This window comes from Plectropomus leopardus, chromosome 2 (genome assembly GCF_026936395.1).
Source record: "Plectropomus leopardus strain MGB_pleo_1.0 chromosome 2, ASM2693639v1, whole genome shotgun sequence".
NCBI lineage: Eukaryota > Metazoa > Chordata > Actinopteri > Perciformes > Serranidae > Plectropomus > Plectropomus leopardus.
This window is the reverse complement of record NC_142177.1, coordinates 30,377,152-30,393,906: the sequence shown is the minus strand read 5'-3', so window position 1 is coordinate 30,393,906 and position 16,755 is coordinate 30,377,152. Positions and strand designations below refer to the sequence as shown.

The window sequence follows — 16,755 nt, the reverse complement described above, 5'->3', positions numbered from 1 at the left end:
GATAACAATGTTTGGCACTTTGAATGTAATTTTAATTGTTGTTGTTTTTTTTACATAATTATACCTTAAAGTCAACACTGAGTTACCATTTTTGACCACTACCATATACATGAAGGGGCAGAATATTACAAACTTGAATAATACAACTTATTCCACCACCTACAACAGTCTTGAAAATAACCATAACTGAAACAACACCTCAATGACAGTGTCAACAAGTACTCATAATTACAATTCAAACGCACTCCCCTCATTTAAAAAATAAACTAAAAACCCACCTTTTCAGAAAAGCCTACAATATGTATCTCTCACCACCTCCCCACATCTGAACTGCCATATCTACATTTTGCTTTTGTATTCTGTCCTTGTATCTACTCTGTTCATGTCAGCGTCTTTCAAATTTTGGTATACTGTTTTGCATTGGTATGTTCTCTTTTTGCATTTCATGTAAAATGTCAAAGTACCTAGAAAAGCACAATGAAAGCCCTATCTATTATTAGTTTCACTGAAATTAGCTTTAATGCAGAGCACTGAATTAGGCTAGAAGATGTTGTTAAGGGAAAAAAGCATTTTTTTTTTTAGAGACAAAAAAAGAACTTAAAAAGCTCGAAGGGTGTAAAGATGTCTGAAATAACACAACAATAAGGATCCCTAAAATGTGATTACTGAAGAATTGAGACAAAGACGTGCATTTTAAACGTAAATAGTTGTCAGTATTGCTTTAAATTAGAGTGTGGGATTTAGTGACATCTAGTGGTGAGTTTAAAGAACTGAAACTCCTCCCATGTCCCAAACATGTAGAGAACACCAGTACCTAACATGATCACAGGAATATCCATATCTACATCTAATGTTTGGTTTGTCCATTCTGGGCTACTGTAGAAACAACTCTGTGGACCCTGTGAGAGAGGACCCTTTCTGTTTGTAGATATAACCAGCTCATTCTCAGGTAAAGAAAACAATTCTTATTTGCAGGTGATTATATTCCAATGAAGGTTATATTATAAAGCATTTCTGTCTACAGATGCCCCTTAATTGTACACACTGAATCTAAGACCTAAAACACGTCTTGTCAGTTATTAGCTAAGCTATTTATCAATGCTGTTATATCTACATCAAGCTAAAATCGGCCCAGCAAACTAATCGCTCCTTCTCTACATTGAACTGTATTCTTACATTTATGCAATTAAGAGAAACTGCAAGACAACCCTTCTGCATTTCTCCTGGCAATAACAGCCAACAGTGGAAAAACAAAATATTCTCACTTGTCCAGTTTGTGTGAGTGCAGTCTTGACTTGCATTAGCAATGCCATGAATTCAATTATTCATTACAGCTCATATGTTGTGTTGCATTAGTGTAATCTTTACTGATGAGTGCTTCTAATATTATGCCTTAACAAAACATTTGAAAAACCCATCAATACAAACAGTTCAATCAACTCATCTCTTTGCAAAGGGACCATCTACGACAGAGCTGTTGTATTGGATTGCAAATGTGTCCCTAATAAAGTGGCTGCTGAAGCTATATATTCAGTACATCAACATGAAATAAAAAACACTTAAAGTAAGCAAACTGTGTTTCTGAATTTTATTTATTAATTCTATTTGTGCTTTTTATAACTTAATAGCACATAAACAAACTGAATCCCAACCACCCTCGAAAAATTGACAATGTGAGCAGTGCTGCCCCCCTCAGTGACAGGTTGGATGGGAGAGGATACAGTTTAAAGGTAGAAAAAAAAAAAAAAACAAACACAAAGAAAGGCACAACCAGCGCTCACTGCATCCCCCGGAGTCGTCTTGAAATATTCCAGCCAGTCACATCCACAGAAAAGGGCCACTAACCATGCCACAAAAGGGCAGAGTATACACTGAAGTTACTCATCAATTTGTCACTAGCAGCAGCCCTTTCTCAGCGCAGTTCAGCAGGGAAAATAAAGTTGGACAAGACAAGGAATGCTACCATCTCTTGGTGATTTTGTCTCTCGCAGTTTTCAGTTTAACCGCAGGATAGTTTCACCTTCCTCATTCCAAGAAAAAAAAAAACAAGCTATATACAGGGAGAATAAGATTCTTTCCCATGGTCTGTACAATTGGGCCTATACATTATTTACTGCGCAGAGCCTAATACAAAAGAAAAAAAAATTCACTCAGTCGGCAAAACAAATCGGCATCATTTGTCTTCCCTTTTCTGCTGATAAGCCTCTTCAAAAATCAGTGACTTCAAGGTTCAAGACAAAGCATGGCTCGACTGTCCATGCCTGTGCACCATCTTTCAAATTAAAGTTCACATTTTAATGGTAACGAGGAGGTGGAGATGGGCAAAAAGGAAAAAAAAAAAATCTCGCTATCCAGCAGTGTTCTTTATGGCCGAAACTCCAATTCATCTACACTTATGACCTTGGCTGGCATGGAGGGAAGGGGCTGCTCTAGCACGTCTGATCCAAACCACTTGGCGAGGCCTAGAGGGGGGCTGCCCCCGTGCTGCTGGGAGCCGTTTGTCCGGTGAGGGCCTTGGCTCTGTGACTGAGGGCCTGGGATCCCTGGATGCACTGCAAGAGGAGACAAAGATACAGTTTAGTCCAAGAGCTGAGAAAATAAGACAACAACAACAACAACAACAACAACAACAACAACAATTTCTCTTGTGTGCAGACCTTGAACTAATGACTATGGAGAAATCTGGACGCAGTGTCTGGACCAGTTGGGAGCTATTGTTTTAAGTTACCCCTGACATTATTCAGTAATGTTCACTCTTATATATGCTCACACTGAGTCATAATATTTGACTTCCACTCACTTGGTCTTTGTTGCTGAAGTTGCTGCTGCATTACTGCTAACTGCATCTGAGTGTTGGCTCTGGGAGGTAGAAGTGGATGCCCTGTTGCACTTAGAGGGTACAGCGGTTGTCCAAGCAGGGCAGGAGGCAAACCTTGAAGTTGGGCAAGGTCCATGTGTTGTGGAAATATACCTGGTGCGAAGAATTAAAACACTTTCAGAGATCATGGAAGATACAGTTGGCAACTTCATAATTTTGTTGTATTTGCAGAAAGTGCTAATATGTCCACACAGAAGCAAGAAAGACAGATAGTCTGTGATAAATGAAGTCCCTCCTTCCACTCTTTGTAGTGCTTATGATTTTTCGTCTTTCGCGTCTAACTGGTTTCAGAAACAAATTTTAGTGTACTGTTAACCCGTAAAATCAGAAATTTTGCTATGATCGCTGTGCTTGGTTTTGACTCGACCGTCAACATGGCAGCTGGGTCCCAAACTCTCATTTTAAAGCTAAAATAAATTCCTGGTAACATTTTAGGTGAGACATGCACCCTGTTTAGACCTGGCATCAATATGGGTCTCAGGTAATCTGATCACAACTGGATAGCGCTAAATACAAGCGTAAATGGCCTCAAAGACGCATTTGAGATCCAATCACTGAAACCACTTGCTGAGGTGTTCTGGGATGGATTTGACCAAAAATATTTTGTAGTAGACATGTTTAATGCCTCCAGATGCATATCTAACAAGAACAACGTCATCAGTCCAGGACGTCATGGTTGTTTTGTTGACTGTGTGCCAATGCTCTGTAACTTGCCCATTTAGTGTCAAGTTGGACAAAGTGTAGCACGACTGTCCATTTTGTCCTGTGGATGGAGACGTGTTGAATTCTGCTAACAGCAAGATCTGCAGCTGTACTGACACAACTGCTAATGTGAATGCAGCTAACAAAAGTGTGGACATGATAACTGCGTACAGGCCAGTAACCAAATCTGAACATAAGTGGTCAACTGGAGACACATGACAGACACAAGCATGAACGGCGAAGTGTCTCGGCTGTCAACTTGCATTAGGACAACCGCAATGCATGCTAAAACCAGGTCTGAACAGACTCATGGTCAAAGCAGTAACAGAATCTTGATTCATATTTACTCAGCGCTGTCTAGTTTGACAGTTTGACCACAGTTCACAAGCAGTGATTGACAGCTGTGTTAGAGACTCCTCTGCTCTGATTGGCTGTTCTTGGTCACAAGCTGTAAGGCCTTTAGAAGCACCAAAAGTCAGAGTAAGCAGAGGAATACAAATTATTTTCACAGATTATCCATCTCATTTAGTGCTGTGTGAATAGTGTGACAGTTTCTGTAAATATAACAAAAAGTTATTATTAAAAAATTACAAACCACAGCTTTTAAGTCGCTTTCTCTTTTGCTTTTTTTCCAGTTAAATAAAAAAATGTTTTACAGAAAATGAGAAAGCAGGGAGAAAGAAAAGAAAAATCATGCAAACACTAACCTGCTTGCACAAGAGCGGGTCCAAGCTGCTGCGGCTGGATACCCTGCGCTAGCATTCTCTGAACCACATTGGGGTGGAGCTGGGGAGGAGGACGCACCATAGGTACATGGGATAGCAGCGGTACTGGATAGATGGGACGGGGGAAAGATGAGGAGGGTCCTGGAGGTACCATGTTGGGCGTATGGTGTCCAGCAGAGCCAGGCCTGAGACGCTCCTGGTCCTTGCTTGACAAGGTCTGCGAGCTGGCCTTTACTCCCCCAGACTGGGCAGCATTCCCCTCAATGGCCTCCAGGTATAAATTTGGGGAGCTGCTGTCTGTAATCACATCACCAAAATCCAAATGTTACATTGTGTTTACTCTGACTCATTCGGGAAGATGTGGGTAAATTACTGCACTGTACCATCTTGAGAGTGTCCTGCTGCCTCCTCCTTGTTCTCCGAACGACTCGATGGCTCATCTCTGCTTTTCTCTTTTGTCGCGTACATTTTACGGATCACAGATGTGGGTGTAAATGACGGTGACAGCTGCAGTAAGTAAACAAAAATAAATAAAACATTAACACCAAGAGGTGTAGAAATTATAGACAGAAGTTTAAGAGTTCAACTTCACAGGAAAACTCTGAGCAGTGACAGCTGGGAGGATAAACTTCATGCTCACCATGCTGGTGACAGCGTTGCCTGGAGAGTTTCTTCCAGCAGGCTGAGGGCCTGGACCAGGGGAGCGATTAACACGCTGCAGTCTGTGGATCACAAGCACATCAACCATACCTAACTAACTTGTTCAGGGTCCCCACACATTTTCATAACATTTCAAAACTTTCCCATGACTTTTCAAAAACCCATAATAAAATCTAATGAAGTCATAACTTATTACACTAACAAAATTGTATAATATACTCCTAATGTTAAAAGTGTGCTGCCACGCCAGAAAAAAAAAAAGTCTGGATCAGGTAATACGTGAAGAGTTATGTTAGATGTTTCACATTTTAGCAAGACAATATTGTGAAAAATGTGATGTGAAAATATCATGATAAAATGTGAAATCTTGTTATAATGTAAAACTTTTCAAATTATTACCTGATACATATCTTTTTCTGGCGTGGCAGTAAGATGCTTCCATAATTTATTGTATGAAAATTAAACAGCAACCTTTCCCAGTGCCTAGAAGTTGCTTGTGTTGCTTTACATAGAGGATTTATCTAAATATAAGATTACTGTAGCAACTAACTTCATTACACATAACAAAATTCCATGACTTCTCCAAAACTTTTTACTAATTCCATGCCTTTTCTAGGCCTGGAAAATGAAATTCAATTACTTTTCCAGGTTTTCCATGACCATGGGAACCCTGGTTGTTACCTGTTTCACACTGTATGCAAATATATGGCAAAATATTGAATATTTTCTGTTGATTTTTATTAGTAAGACATTCAGAGAACTTGTTTTAAGCAGCATCTCTAACATGTAACGCACTATGATGCAATTTGCCATCATTTCTGCTGCTAAAATTAAGAGGCAAAACACTTAGTCCATTTCAAATGTTTTTCATAGCATGTGAACATTGTTGATTAGCTAAGGAGGCATCAGTAATTTACCATGAACACACACTGTGCAATTTTTAAATACAAAAAAACCCAAAACAACTAACCTATTTCTAAAAGACTTGTCCTGTGGTGGCTTGTAGCCGGACTGGAATGAGTGGTGTGCATGTAGAGCGAGGTCCTGCTGGAACGCCAGAGCCTCCAGGTCCGCGTGATTCACTGGCATAGAGAGCGCTCTCATCTGGTCAAACAAACACACACAGCTGAAGAGATCTTGCTGTCTTAAGATGAGTTACTTTTGTTAAAAACACTGTATAACAAAAAATGCAATCAAGCTCAAAGGAAAGCTAAAAATAAAGATTTTCATAATGCAGCTTGGCATCTGGGTAGTTAATGTGAGTCGGTTCCCCTGAAATCTGATGACAATATTGTGTTGGAGCCCTGAGTGCATTTCATGTTAGAAATAAGGTTCTTCTTCTAATAAAATATCAATTTACACAGAGAGAAGATGTTTTGTGTGTAAAGTATCTTTTCAGTAATCGAACAATAAATCCAAGTTCACCATGTCTGAACGTTGAGGTTACCTGTTGCTGTGCAGCAGATCCAGGGCTGATTGACCTGTGTGCATCACCAAACTGTTCTGGCAGCAGGGGCTGATGACCAACAGGAAAACCTTTAGGTACCAAAGGAAGATAAATGATTACATGATCCAGCTAGTCTGACCAAGAGCATATTCCCAAACGAATAAAATTCCCACTACCAGATGAGATATCAGATTATGAGCTGCAACAGCCTCAGAACAGCACTCTTTAGTTGATGTAATCATATGACCTTATGGCAGACACAGCAACATACTGGCTCAACATTTTTGGTCATGCTGAAAACTAGAAAAATAGTTTTGCAATGTTGAGCCATCTCTAGTTTTATAGCGCCAGTGCTGTAAACTCCAACACTCCTATTGTTACTTTATCTTATAGATGGCGTCAATGTCATCAGCTGTAATGAAGTTTGGATTGTATTAAGATTTAAAAAAAAATGTTTCAGCTGCTAATCAATAAATGTTCCTGGGTGGATTTTCATACTATACTAAAAGAGGCAGCACTGACGACAATCATTCATTAAAAAAACATTTGGGATCCCACAAAAGTCCATATTCTGCTGTGTTCATTACTAATTATGCAATCATCACACCTGTGGATAAAGTTTAATGATAGAATAATGAGTGTATTTTGTATGTGCTAAAAGAAGGCATTTATTTATTTGTCCATTTAAGGCATCAATCATCTCGTTAAGGGTTTTTAATAAATCTTTGAAATTTTAAATAAAATTTAGTTAAATAAAGTCTTTGTTTTAAAGGAATGGTTACACATTTTCTGTGAAGACTGCAACATTTTTCACTTTTGCAATTAACTTACCTGCTGAAGGTTGCAACCGACTGCTGAAGTAGTCGGGCGAGGGTGCCCTCTGTGGAAAGAGGGGGGGCGACGGGCCCTTGTGTAGTAGGCCATGCAAAGGGGCCGAGGTTGCTGGGCCCTCAGAGCTGCCCAACAGATTGCCAAGTAGTGTGGGAGAGCTGCTACGAGCAGGACCCCCCAAAAGCTCCTAGAATACAAACACACATATACATTTTCCATGATGTAACAAAGCACTTCAATGTTATTCATCTGGCAGTTATATTTAAGTGCAAAGTTATCACTAAGATTTGGAATGGAGAGTCATCCCCTCCACATTAAATTCTCAGAGAAGAATTCACTAAACATACTGCATATTTATGTAATGTTTTTAGGATGTGATCACGACTGGAGGACAGTCAGAACAGGTTGGAAATTAGAAACAGATCGTTGGACCCTTATTAACATGCAGTCGCCCCAAAGAGCATCCAAGAGAACACATGCAGAAAAACAATTGTACAACAAATGCAGAAGCAGCAGCTGTTGAAAAGAGCAACAATTCACATCATATTCTGTTCAGTTCGTTCACTTCAGTGTGCACTCTCCATCTGCTGCAAAAACATTTTTGTCTTGTGGTTATAAGCACCACCTGATCAAGAATTAGACACCTGCAGCACCAGCTGTGTATAAGTTTTCTCTTAAGTTAAGGTGAAAAGTCCACGCTAAATGCTGTGTTGAAACTAGTTAGTTCGACACTACAGCTGTGAGGATGTTTGGTTGGCATGAAGTCCACACTAACAAAAGCATTACTGCAACAAATAACATTTTCACTTTCTGCTGCCAATAAGTGAAAAGCACTATTCTTGATGTGATGTTTATTAGATTTTTACTTTAAAAATCATCTGCTTGTATTTTTAGTCACTTTAGCTGATATAAGGGCTTAAGCCAGTATTTTTTTTTTTTTTTTGCATCTCGACAAAATTGGAATTAGGTGCGAGTGGCAGCATTAACCCAAAAGGATGGTCTGCATACTCACCTGAAATATGTTTTTCTGTTGCTGAGGAGGCACCTGAGCTTCAGACATTGTCACCACAGCTGGGTCTGAGGGTTGCTGCATTGTATGGGGAGAAAGTATTGTGGAAGGTGCATTGTAAACAAAAACAACTTTTGCCTTGTAAAAACCCATCCCAGTAAGCAGTGAGTGTGTGGTAAATAATTTCAAGTGTGTCAAAACAGAAACTGTCCACAAGTAGTTATCAAAGAAGTTTGACACATATAACCTTCTCAAACTACCAACACTGCACGTCAACTGGGATGGATTTGTACACGAGTCGCAAATCAAAGTGTCCCTAATGCAAGTCAGGTATGCCTTTGGATGCGTTCAGTATATTGTCATGTTCCTTAATAATTATTCATTTAGTGACAGAGTTAACATGGTTCTCATCGCACATTGTGAATTGGTGATCTGATTTGTTTTGGTACCAACTTGCATAAAAAGGACAACTGCAGCTTTCATGCATCACAAACATAACAAAAACAGACATTAAAAAAACATCAATATATTTAAACAAATTTATGCCCATCACTTTCTAGTCTGTACATTAAATTTTCAAAGGTGGGTTATCTTGGGTAAGCTGAAAAAGCTTGCATGCAGCATCACACACAGACAGATTTGTACGAATGCCCGTCTCACTGCAAAAAACACAATGATGTTACTTATCCAATAAAAGCCTGTGTCAATATAGATAAAAAAATATTTTAAAAAATACTTACAATGTTTGTGTTGGTTTTGGGGTGAGTTGGCAGAGTTCCACTTGCCTTCATGCTGCTGACCAGTTTATTAAAGGCTGACATGTCTGTGTCACGAGAGTGTGGACGGCTGCTGGAGCCACCCGTTAAAGCCTCCTCCAAATGTTGCGCCATGAAGGGCGTGCCATTTCCTCTTTGTGGCGGAGGCATCTTTCGCACCTGAGGTTCTGAGCTCAACTTCATCCCTTTCATCCCTCCCTCCACTTCCTCCAGTGACAGCACCGCTCCACAGTTAGCTGGGGACAGACAGATAAACTTTATGTAGCACTGGTCATAAAAAGTTAGGCTGAATCCAAATCTCTGGACTTCACCGCACTTGCCAGCTCACAGGCTTGCTTGTGGACACACTCACAGGAAGTTTACGAGTGCTGAGGGCTGTCCAAATCCACAATTCATACAGTCCACAAGGGGCCTCAAGCACACTTTCTGCAGACTTCTGCAGAGTCTGTTTGCAGTGCAGACTTCACAGGTGTAACTGCACACAATTTGTAGCAATATGGACATGATGCTTGCATTTTTTGCCAAATGCCGACTAAAACAAAAATCAAAACAAACTTATGATAAATGTCTGTATTAAAATGTTACTTGGATCATTTAGGCCAGAAATAATATTTTTTCAAATCTTGAAAAATATATGTACCCTGTATGTTGTTTAGAAAAGGGTGAATATCATTTTGTTCAGTCATAAAAAAGCTGATATGAGATTTATATTGTATTCGCTGGGACAGATGAGCAGCAGAATATGACGGCAGTGATCACCGTGGACATGACAGTAGTTGTCACTCAAACGTTTCCACAGCAACAAGTGAAACAGACTCGAGGCCTGTTTATCAGCAGCCCCAGTCTCTGCCCTCACAGACTTTATGTGATGACAAAGAACACATAACAGTACGCATGACTGAGGAACACGAAGGCTCAGTCAACAAGTCCAGAGCATTGACATTTGGATTTAGCCTTAAAATGCTTTCCAAGTAAAATTCAACCATGCTAAAATTTTATCCAGTCTACCCAACTGTATATAAACAAGATTAAGTTCCCCGTATATTCCCAGTAAAAGTTGTATTATGGCATGACTTTGCAAAGAAAGTAGTGAACTGGCACTTACTACTTTCCCGTAGCCGAGCCTTGTTGACTGACAGGGTGGAGAGAAGAGGCTTCAGGTCTATTTTGGCCTTGTGCAGCAGCTCCAGGATGTCCACCTTCTCCTTGCACTCCGATGTTTGAATAGGTGTGAAGTATGAGGCGGGGGCTTGGCTGGAGGACGTGCTGTGTGGCTCGAGCCCTTTCAGAGGAGCAAAACAGTCCAAGATTTAGTATGCCCAATACAGAAACAGAGCTTCATGTGGACATGGACATTACAAAGCAGGCTCGCGATCACATAGCATTGCAGTGATACAGTAAAAAAAAAGCAGTTTGGTGCTGACAAAGTTTAAAGACTCTTTTTTTAATGACATACTACTCAAGATTAAGATTTAGATAGATGATTATTATCAGGTGTGTTAGAGTAGGGAGAGACCTTAACATGCAGGACATGCCTCGTGTATGTTTTTCGGCTTACTTCTTTCGTCTGACTCAAACCTTAAACGTTGCCAAATTGGCGCAGTTTTAGTTTTCTTTTTGACTAACTGTCATGTTCTGTTACCCCAAAAAGCACATGAACTTTCTAATAACGTCACATTCTCCGCTCTTCTCCCCTCTTGCGCCTACTGAAATTTGACCCTCCTTCATGCTGCCGGCTAAGCTGAGCAGTAAATTGCACACAGCATGTCAGACACTAGTGGCCCTGTTACACTGATACGCTTTAATTTGCCAGCATGTGTCATTATGACAAATGCTGGTTTGCATAAAATCATATTTGGTTTAAGCTTGTACACCGGCCTAACAAAAGCAGAAATCTACTCAACTTTTGAGTGCTAGGCTTGGTTTTAAACTACACTGTTACATGAAGCTTCTTTGGGGAAATCAATCATTTACCTGCAAGTTTTTCCAGCTCCTCATGGGGAGTGGACCTCAGACTGCTGGACCGGCTGCCTGAGGGGCTCACGTTACTGGAAAACCACTGACTGAAGCGGCTAGCCGATACAGGGCCCTCTCCCAAAACGTCCTCTATCATCTGAAAGACAGAAAAAGGTGCCTATGAAACAGAGTGAAAAAACAAACAGCAGGAGGCTGAAAGGTACGAGGACAATGGTGGCAACTTACGTTTAGGGCGTTTTCCATCGATTTAGCACAAAATGCGCCAGAAGATAGAGGGCAGTGTCATTGAATGCACTGCTGTGTGGCCTTGTGTTGATTTAATGCCACTAACCAGACTCTGTACAATTGTTTTATTTATTTTATACACTAGTTCATAGTTATCCAATTAGCAGATCTAATCTAGCTAAAATGATGGGCATAAATTTGGATTGTTGATACCTTTTTAACCCCATGCAGGAGCCCACTGGAAAAAATATTTAGAGAGTGCACCATTCAGTGACAATACCCACCACCACAGTGCAGGTTCAGTGAGATTGAGTACAGCAGAGGTTATCTTGTGCCGACTTTAAGTATCTGCAAAATTAATACTTGGCTTCAAAAAGGCTTTTTATTTTGTATGTGACATCCACTTGAACATGAGCACATTATTTTAATTTTTCAGGTCAAAACTGTTTTATCTTGCCCCCAAAATGTTCTTACTGATGAATAAAATGGCCTGAAAGTCTGGTGTGAGGGAGGAAGGACAGACACACTTGAAAACCTCTACTGTTAAGTCTTACATTGATTTAAGGATTTCTTTGGGAAACAGAAGTTATAAACTCCACACCATCTGTGATGTTCATATCTTTAAACACCAACAAAACCACACAGTGCACCCCAATACTTACAGAGGCCAGGCCGGGCATCGTCTTCTCCAGATTGAAGAATTCGTTGAAGTCAAAGTCTCCAGTCGATTGCTCAGGCAGGACATCAGGGTGGGGGACCTCTTGATCAGCAGTAGACTGCAAACCCACATCTTGCTCCTCTGCCTGTCCACCATTACATTCCACTGCCACACAGAAAGAGAAAAAGCAATTTTGAATATCCCTAATGTGATCGCAGATGTACTATGCTGATTGAACTGATGAACAAGGCTTTGACGTGCCTTCTTTTATGGACTCTGCCCGTTTCCTTGACCGCTTGGACCTGCGCTTATCATCCTCCAGGATTTTGTCGTCGAATCCAATGAGCTCAATGGTCTCAGACTGGCTGGTGGGACCCCCAGAGAACCACTCTGGCTCCTCCTCTGCATAAGAGTCATTCCTTCTTCTTTCACTAAACACACGTTTGTCACCGAAATCCCTCTGCAAAGGATGAGACAACATGAATGAATGTGTGTAAGATAGAAGGTAAGATACCAAAAAGCAGAATAACTGAAGGGAAAATCTTGACAAACTCTTTGTATGGTGAAATCACACCGATGAAGCCAGAGTCCAAGCCCAATCAGCACTTTCTAATTTTTCTAAGTACAAAGTAAATGTTTCATTAGTGAGTCAAACCTAATTCCTGTGAAATTTTTTTTATGGCTTTTATTATTTTGCAGAGCTCTTGGCAATCCTATGTAATCCTTATGCAACAATTTAAACGAAATGCCAACCTCCATGCACTGAATACCTCACTGTTCAAACACTAAGGGAAACACATTATGGATGGACTGAAAGTGAAGAACACCAACCCTGAATCTTTTATCTTTAAAGTCTCTCTCTCTTTCCCTCTCTTTCTCTGCACGGGCTTCTCTCTCAAAGGCTCGGGCAGCAATTATGCGCCCACTGCCGATTCTGCGTGCCCCTCCTAGGCGGAGAGTCTCATTCTCCTTATTTTCCAGGGGGCTGATTGGGCGACGGGCGTGGGGTGCAAGTGCGGCGTTGCCTTGACATCCACCTCCAAAGCTGCGTCGCTGTGGGCTCAGTACGACATCCAGATCATCCTCCTTTAAACGTTCACGAGGATCTGTACACAGGACAGCAAAATGGCTTGTTTTTAGATGTTTAAAAAGTACAAAGACAAAAATGGTCACACCATAACAAAAACAATCCAAAGAAAGAAATGATTACACATCTTTTAAATTCTGCCTCATTTATATTGTTGTCTTACCCATCAACACAATACTATGTAACTCAAATATCAGTTTAAGCATAATTCAGAACTGATAAGTATTTTAAGAGTTTCGTGCATTCCACTTACAAAAACCTTTTCTAGATTATAGTTGTACTGTTTTGTAAAGCATTAATAGATGACCTCTGACACAAACATCCTCCTACAGAAAGAAAGTTCACCTTATGACCCTTTTTGGTTTAACCTCTAAATCTTTAGATTTCTAGATTTGGGTCTTTTACCTGGGATTCTTCGCTTCAAAGGAACTCTGTCATCCACATAGTCCTTCTTAAAACCTTCCACAGGAGAGCTTCGCTCTGAACTGGGGTACAGTGAGGCGTGCCATTTCTCAGGGTCCCAGACACCATCACTGAATCAAAGCAACATTTGAAACCACAATTAAAGGCAAACAACTAGTTCACTAGGGCAAGACAATGTGCTAAAGTAATAAAAAAACAGTACAGACTTGCCTTAGATGGTTTTTAAAGCAGGATGAAACAAACATACATATTTAACATATTTAATTTAGGAGATGGTAAATTGACTTGCACTTGTTGCTTTCCTAGTTGTCTGACCACTCAAAGTGCTCTCACACTAAGAGTTACAGTCATACAGACATTCATACACTGGTGGCCTCAGCTACCGTACAAGCTGCCACCTGCTACTCAGTTTAACATTCATACACATTCATACACAGACAGCACAGCCATTGGGAACATTTAGGGGTTCAGTATCTTGCCCAGGGATACCTTGACATGTTGGCTGGAGGAGCTGGGGATTGAATCACCAACCCTCTGATTAGTGGACGATCACTCTACCTCCTGCCTCTACTTTGTAATCCCATATCTTTTGAATATAAACATTTGATCCTGCACACCTCATACACATCCAGCAGCTTTCCTAATGCATACTTTGATCTCTATGCTCAGATGTGGTCTGAACTTCAGGAGCGTGTGAGTACATGTGCTTTGTTATGTATACTTGGGCTCTAGCAATTGTCAAACACAATCCTACTTTTACCCCCAGCACAATCGCCATATTCTATGGAATCTGAAAGTTTCAATAATTTCTTGTCCCCAAATTACAAAAGTTATCAATAAATGCCCAGTATGCTCTTTAAGCAGAGCATACAGCAATGTGTTTCTGTCACTGCCATGTTTGGCAGTTGGTCCCATCTCCCTGTCCAGGTCCAAAACAGTTTCCTTGGAGAACTGATGACTTGACAAAAATTCTTCATCATCATCATAAAAGTCAAGTGGGTTGAGTCTGTCTCTCAACTTTCTTTGAAGAACTTGATATTTTGCTCAATCCATCTCAAAAAGGCAGCCATTGTAGAAGTTAAACCTCATCAACTGTAGGTTCAAAGTTAACCCTGGATCACAGTTTAAAATGGAGTTCAAAGTTTTTGTGCAATTTAATTTAGGTTTAGAATAAAAACTAAACAGAGATTTAAAAGAGGGTTAAATTAAATCTCTCCTCATTTTAAGCACATTTTAAATTTTGGTGCAACAGCATTTGAGCTTAAGCCATAATTTAATCAAGTTTAAAAGTTAATCCTTGTTGATGCAATCCAGCCTAAAGCTCTTTTATTTCCTGTGCTGACCAACATAAAATCTGATTTTTATTAGGTGTGTTGTGTGGATTACATCTACAGAAATTAATTCTTACCTGTCATACTTCTCGGATAAACAGTCTGGCCTTTCATTGGAGACCGGCAGCTCTTTTATTTCCAGGAGTTCCTCCTGTATAAGAATTGATAATGGTTCATTTATGTAAGAGAGAACTTCATGTGGCCCAGAGTCAGGTTGTTGGTATTTCTCCTCACCTTGGTGTATCTGTAAGGAGCTGTGGCTGCTGGCTGTTGTTTAACTTGGTCCACAGCAGCATCACCATTCTTCTGCTCAACACAAGCATCGTTCTCCATGACTGATTTAAGACACAGAGCCACAGTGTCCAGCCCAACAATCAGTCTGCTCCTGTTGGAAACAAATTTAATGTGTCAAGCTAAAACAAGCAGCTCTCCTGACTTCATTTTAACAAGTCTGGATGATATAGCTTGTAGATTAACTGAATGTTACAAATGATTATTGGTGTCAATCAATGAAAGCATGTTTTAACTGAAGAAACAAAGCATGATTTTAGTGCTGAGCAACCCACCGAAAACTGCTGAAATTTTAATCTATTTTTTCTCTCTTTTCAAACTTTACATAACAAGAAAATGTAGGGAAGTCAGGGAAGACAGTCAAATACAAAAGATTGGGATTTGCAGTTATGGTGGAAATAATGCTACAATACAAAAAAGAAAAAAGAGGTAGCAAAATACTGGAAAACAAAGGTAAAGGGGGAGAAAAGGAGAAATAAATTAAAATAAAGAGAAAAGAGCAAAGTTGAGAAATAAAAGAGAAAGGACCTCTTTGATATATGTTTACAGTATTTTTTGGCTCTAACATTGATTTTTTTCATATGTTTTAGTGATTTGGAAGTAGATGGTAAATAATGTATAAATGCAGAGAAAGCAGGAGTACATCCTTTTCATTTACACGTATGAATGTGATATCTACCAAAAATTACAAGATTAGCAGTGTTTCAAATATTTGCCTCCAACTTGCCCCAAATCTAAATTATATCTAAGTAACTAAATGATGGTATTTTTAACTTGACAGCCAGTTGTGAATATCAGACCAAAACAATTTAATAAACGGACAATTAAAAAAAGAATGGTCAAAGGTTTCTGACATTTTATCTTGTTAGCATGGAAATGAAAACCACGAGAGAAGTCACAGGGCCTCAAACATGAACGAACATCTTTACCTACAATCACATCAAAAATATACCTTACCTGAAGTCAAGCTAACTTGCACGGGGATAGTTTTAACAAACGCTGCTAGCAGCTAATTAGCAAGTTAATTGACAACAGCCAGAGACCGCTGACGTGATATGTCAATTACTATAATTTACATAGACTCAGCGTAATTGACTAATTGCCTGCCAATTAGTATCTGGCCTGTAAATTAAGCCGTTTTTTAACAATATCTCCAGTTTGACGTTACTGTCGTTAATCTGTTGCTACACGAATCATCTGCTGTTTCAATAAAACACACGCTAACGATTAACCCCAGAAATTGGTGGAGGGTTACCGAAGTCCCACTCAGCTGACTCTAAACGTAATTCGTGGCATGAAAATTGAACCAACGACCGGTTAGCTAGCATATTTAGAAAAACACAAACGGTCAACTTACTCAGTTTAAATGCTGCGTGGAGCGCTGGTTGCTAACGGCCGAGCAGCGGCAGTTCACGTTAGGGAGCTAGCTAACTAGCTAGCTAACCTAGCACCTTTAGCTAGCCAGCTAACTAGCTGGGGAATGGGGATAATACCCACCCAGCGAGAACCAAATATTTAGCCGGCTGAGTTGTTGTAGTGATTTCAGCAAACGCACACTGAACTGGGGTAACTAAACAAAATAATACAGGTCCAAGTTACAAATTAATTCACACGGAAAGTGTGTAATCTCAAATTCTTGGCTGCTCTTTCTCTGTTTTCTAAGTCGTAGTAGCAATTTTCATCTGATCACCGCTTTAAGAAGGTCCTAGGAAAGATTACATTGTGCCCGTCGCGC

The 16,755-nt window shown here is 40.0% G+C and overlaps 1 protein-coding gene across 2 annotated transcripts; it reads right to left on the bottom strand.

The window, feature by feature from the left end:
- Positions 1-1,574: 1,574 nt before the first annotated feature.
- Positions 1,575-16,735, bottom strand: eif4enif1 (eukaryotic translation initiation factor 4E nuclear import factor 1). 2 transcript variants are annotated; one of them, XM_042507963.2, is made up of 19 exons: positions 16,378-16,735; positions 14,964-15,114; positions 14,807-14,880; positions 13,381-13,508; positions 12,720-12,994; positions 12,150-12,348; positions 11,893-12,053; positions 11,003-11,141; positions 10,134-10,310; positions 8,993-9,264; positions 8,256-8,330; positions 7,244-7,430; positions 6,413-6,501; positions 5,936-6,069; positions 4,946-5,027; positions 4,689-4,812; positions 4,288-4,602; positions 2,801-2,971; positions 1,575-2,552 (listed from the first exon to the last, which is right to left on the bottom strand). In XM_042507963.2, exons 2-19 carry the CDS (start codon positions 15,060-15,062, stop codon positions 2,365-2,367), a joined length of 2,889 nt encoding a protein of 962 aa, XP_042363897.1. In that variant the 5' UTR covers positions 15,063-15,114; positions 16,378-16,735; the 3' UTR covers positions 1,575-2,364. The 2 variants fall into 2 exon arrangements, with proteins under 2 accessions (XP_042363897.1, XP_087946698.1); XM_088090572.1 differs by lacking the exon at positions 16,378-16,735 and adding an exon at positions 15,978-16,068.
- Positions 16,736-16,755: the final 20 nt, after the last annotated feature.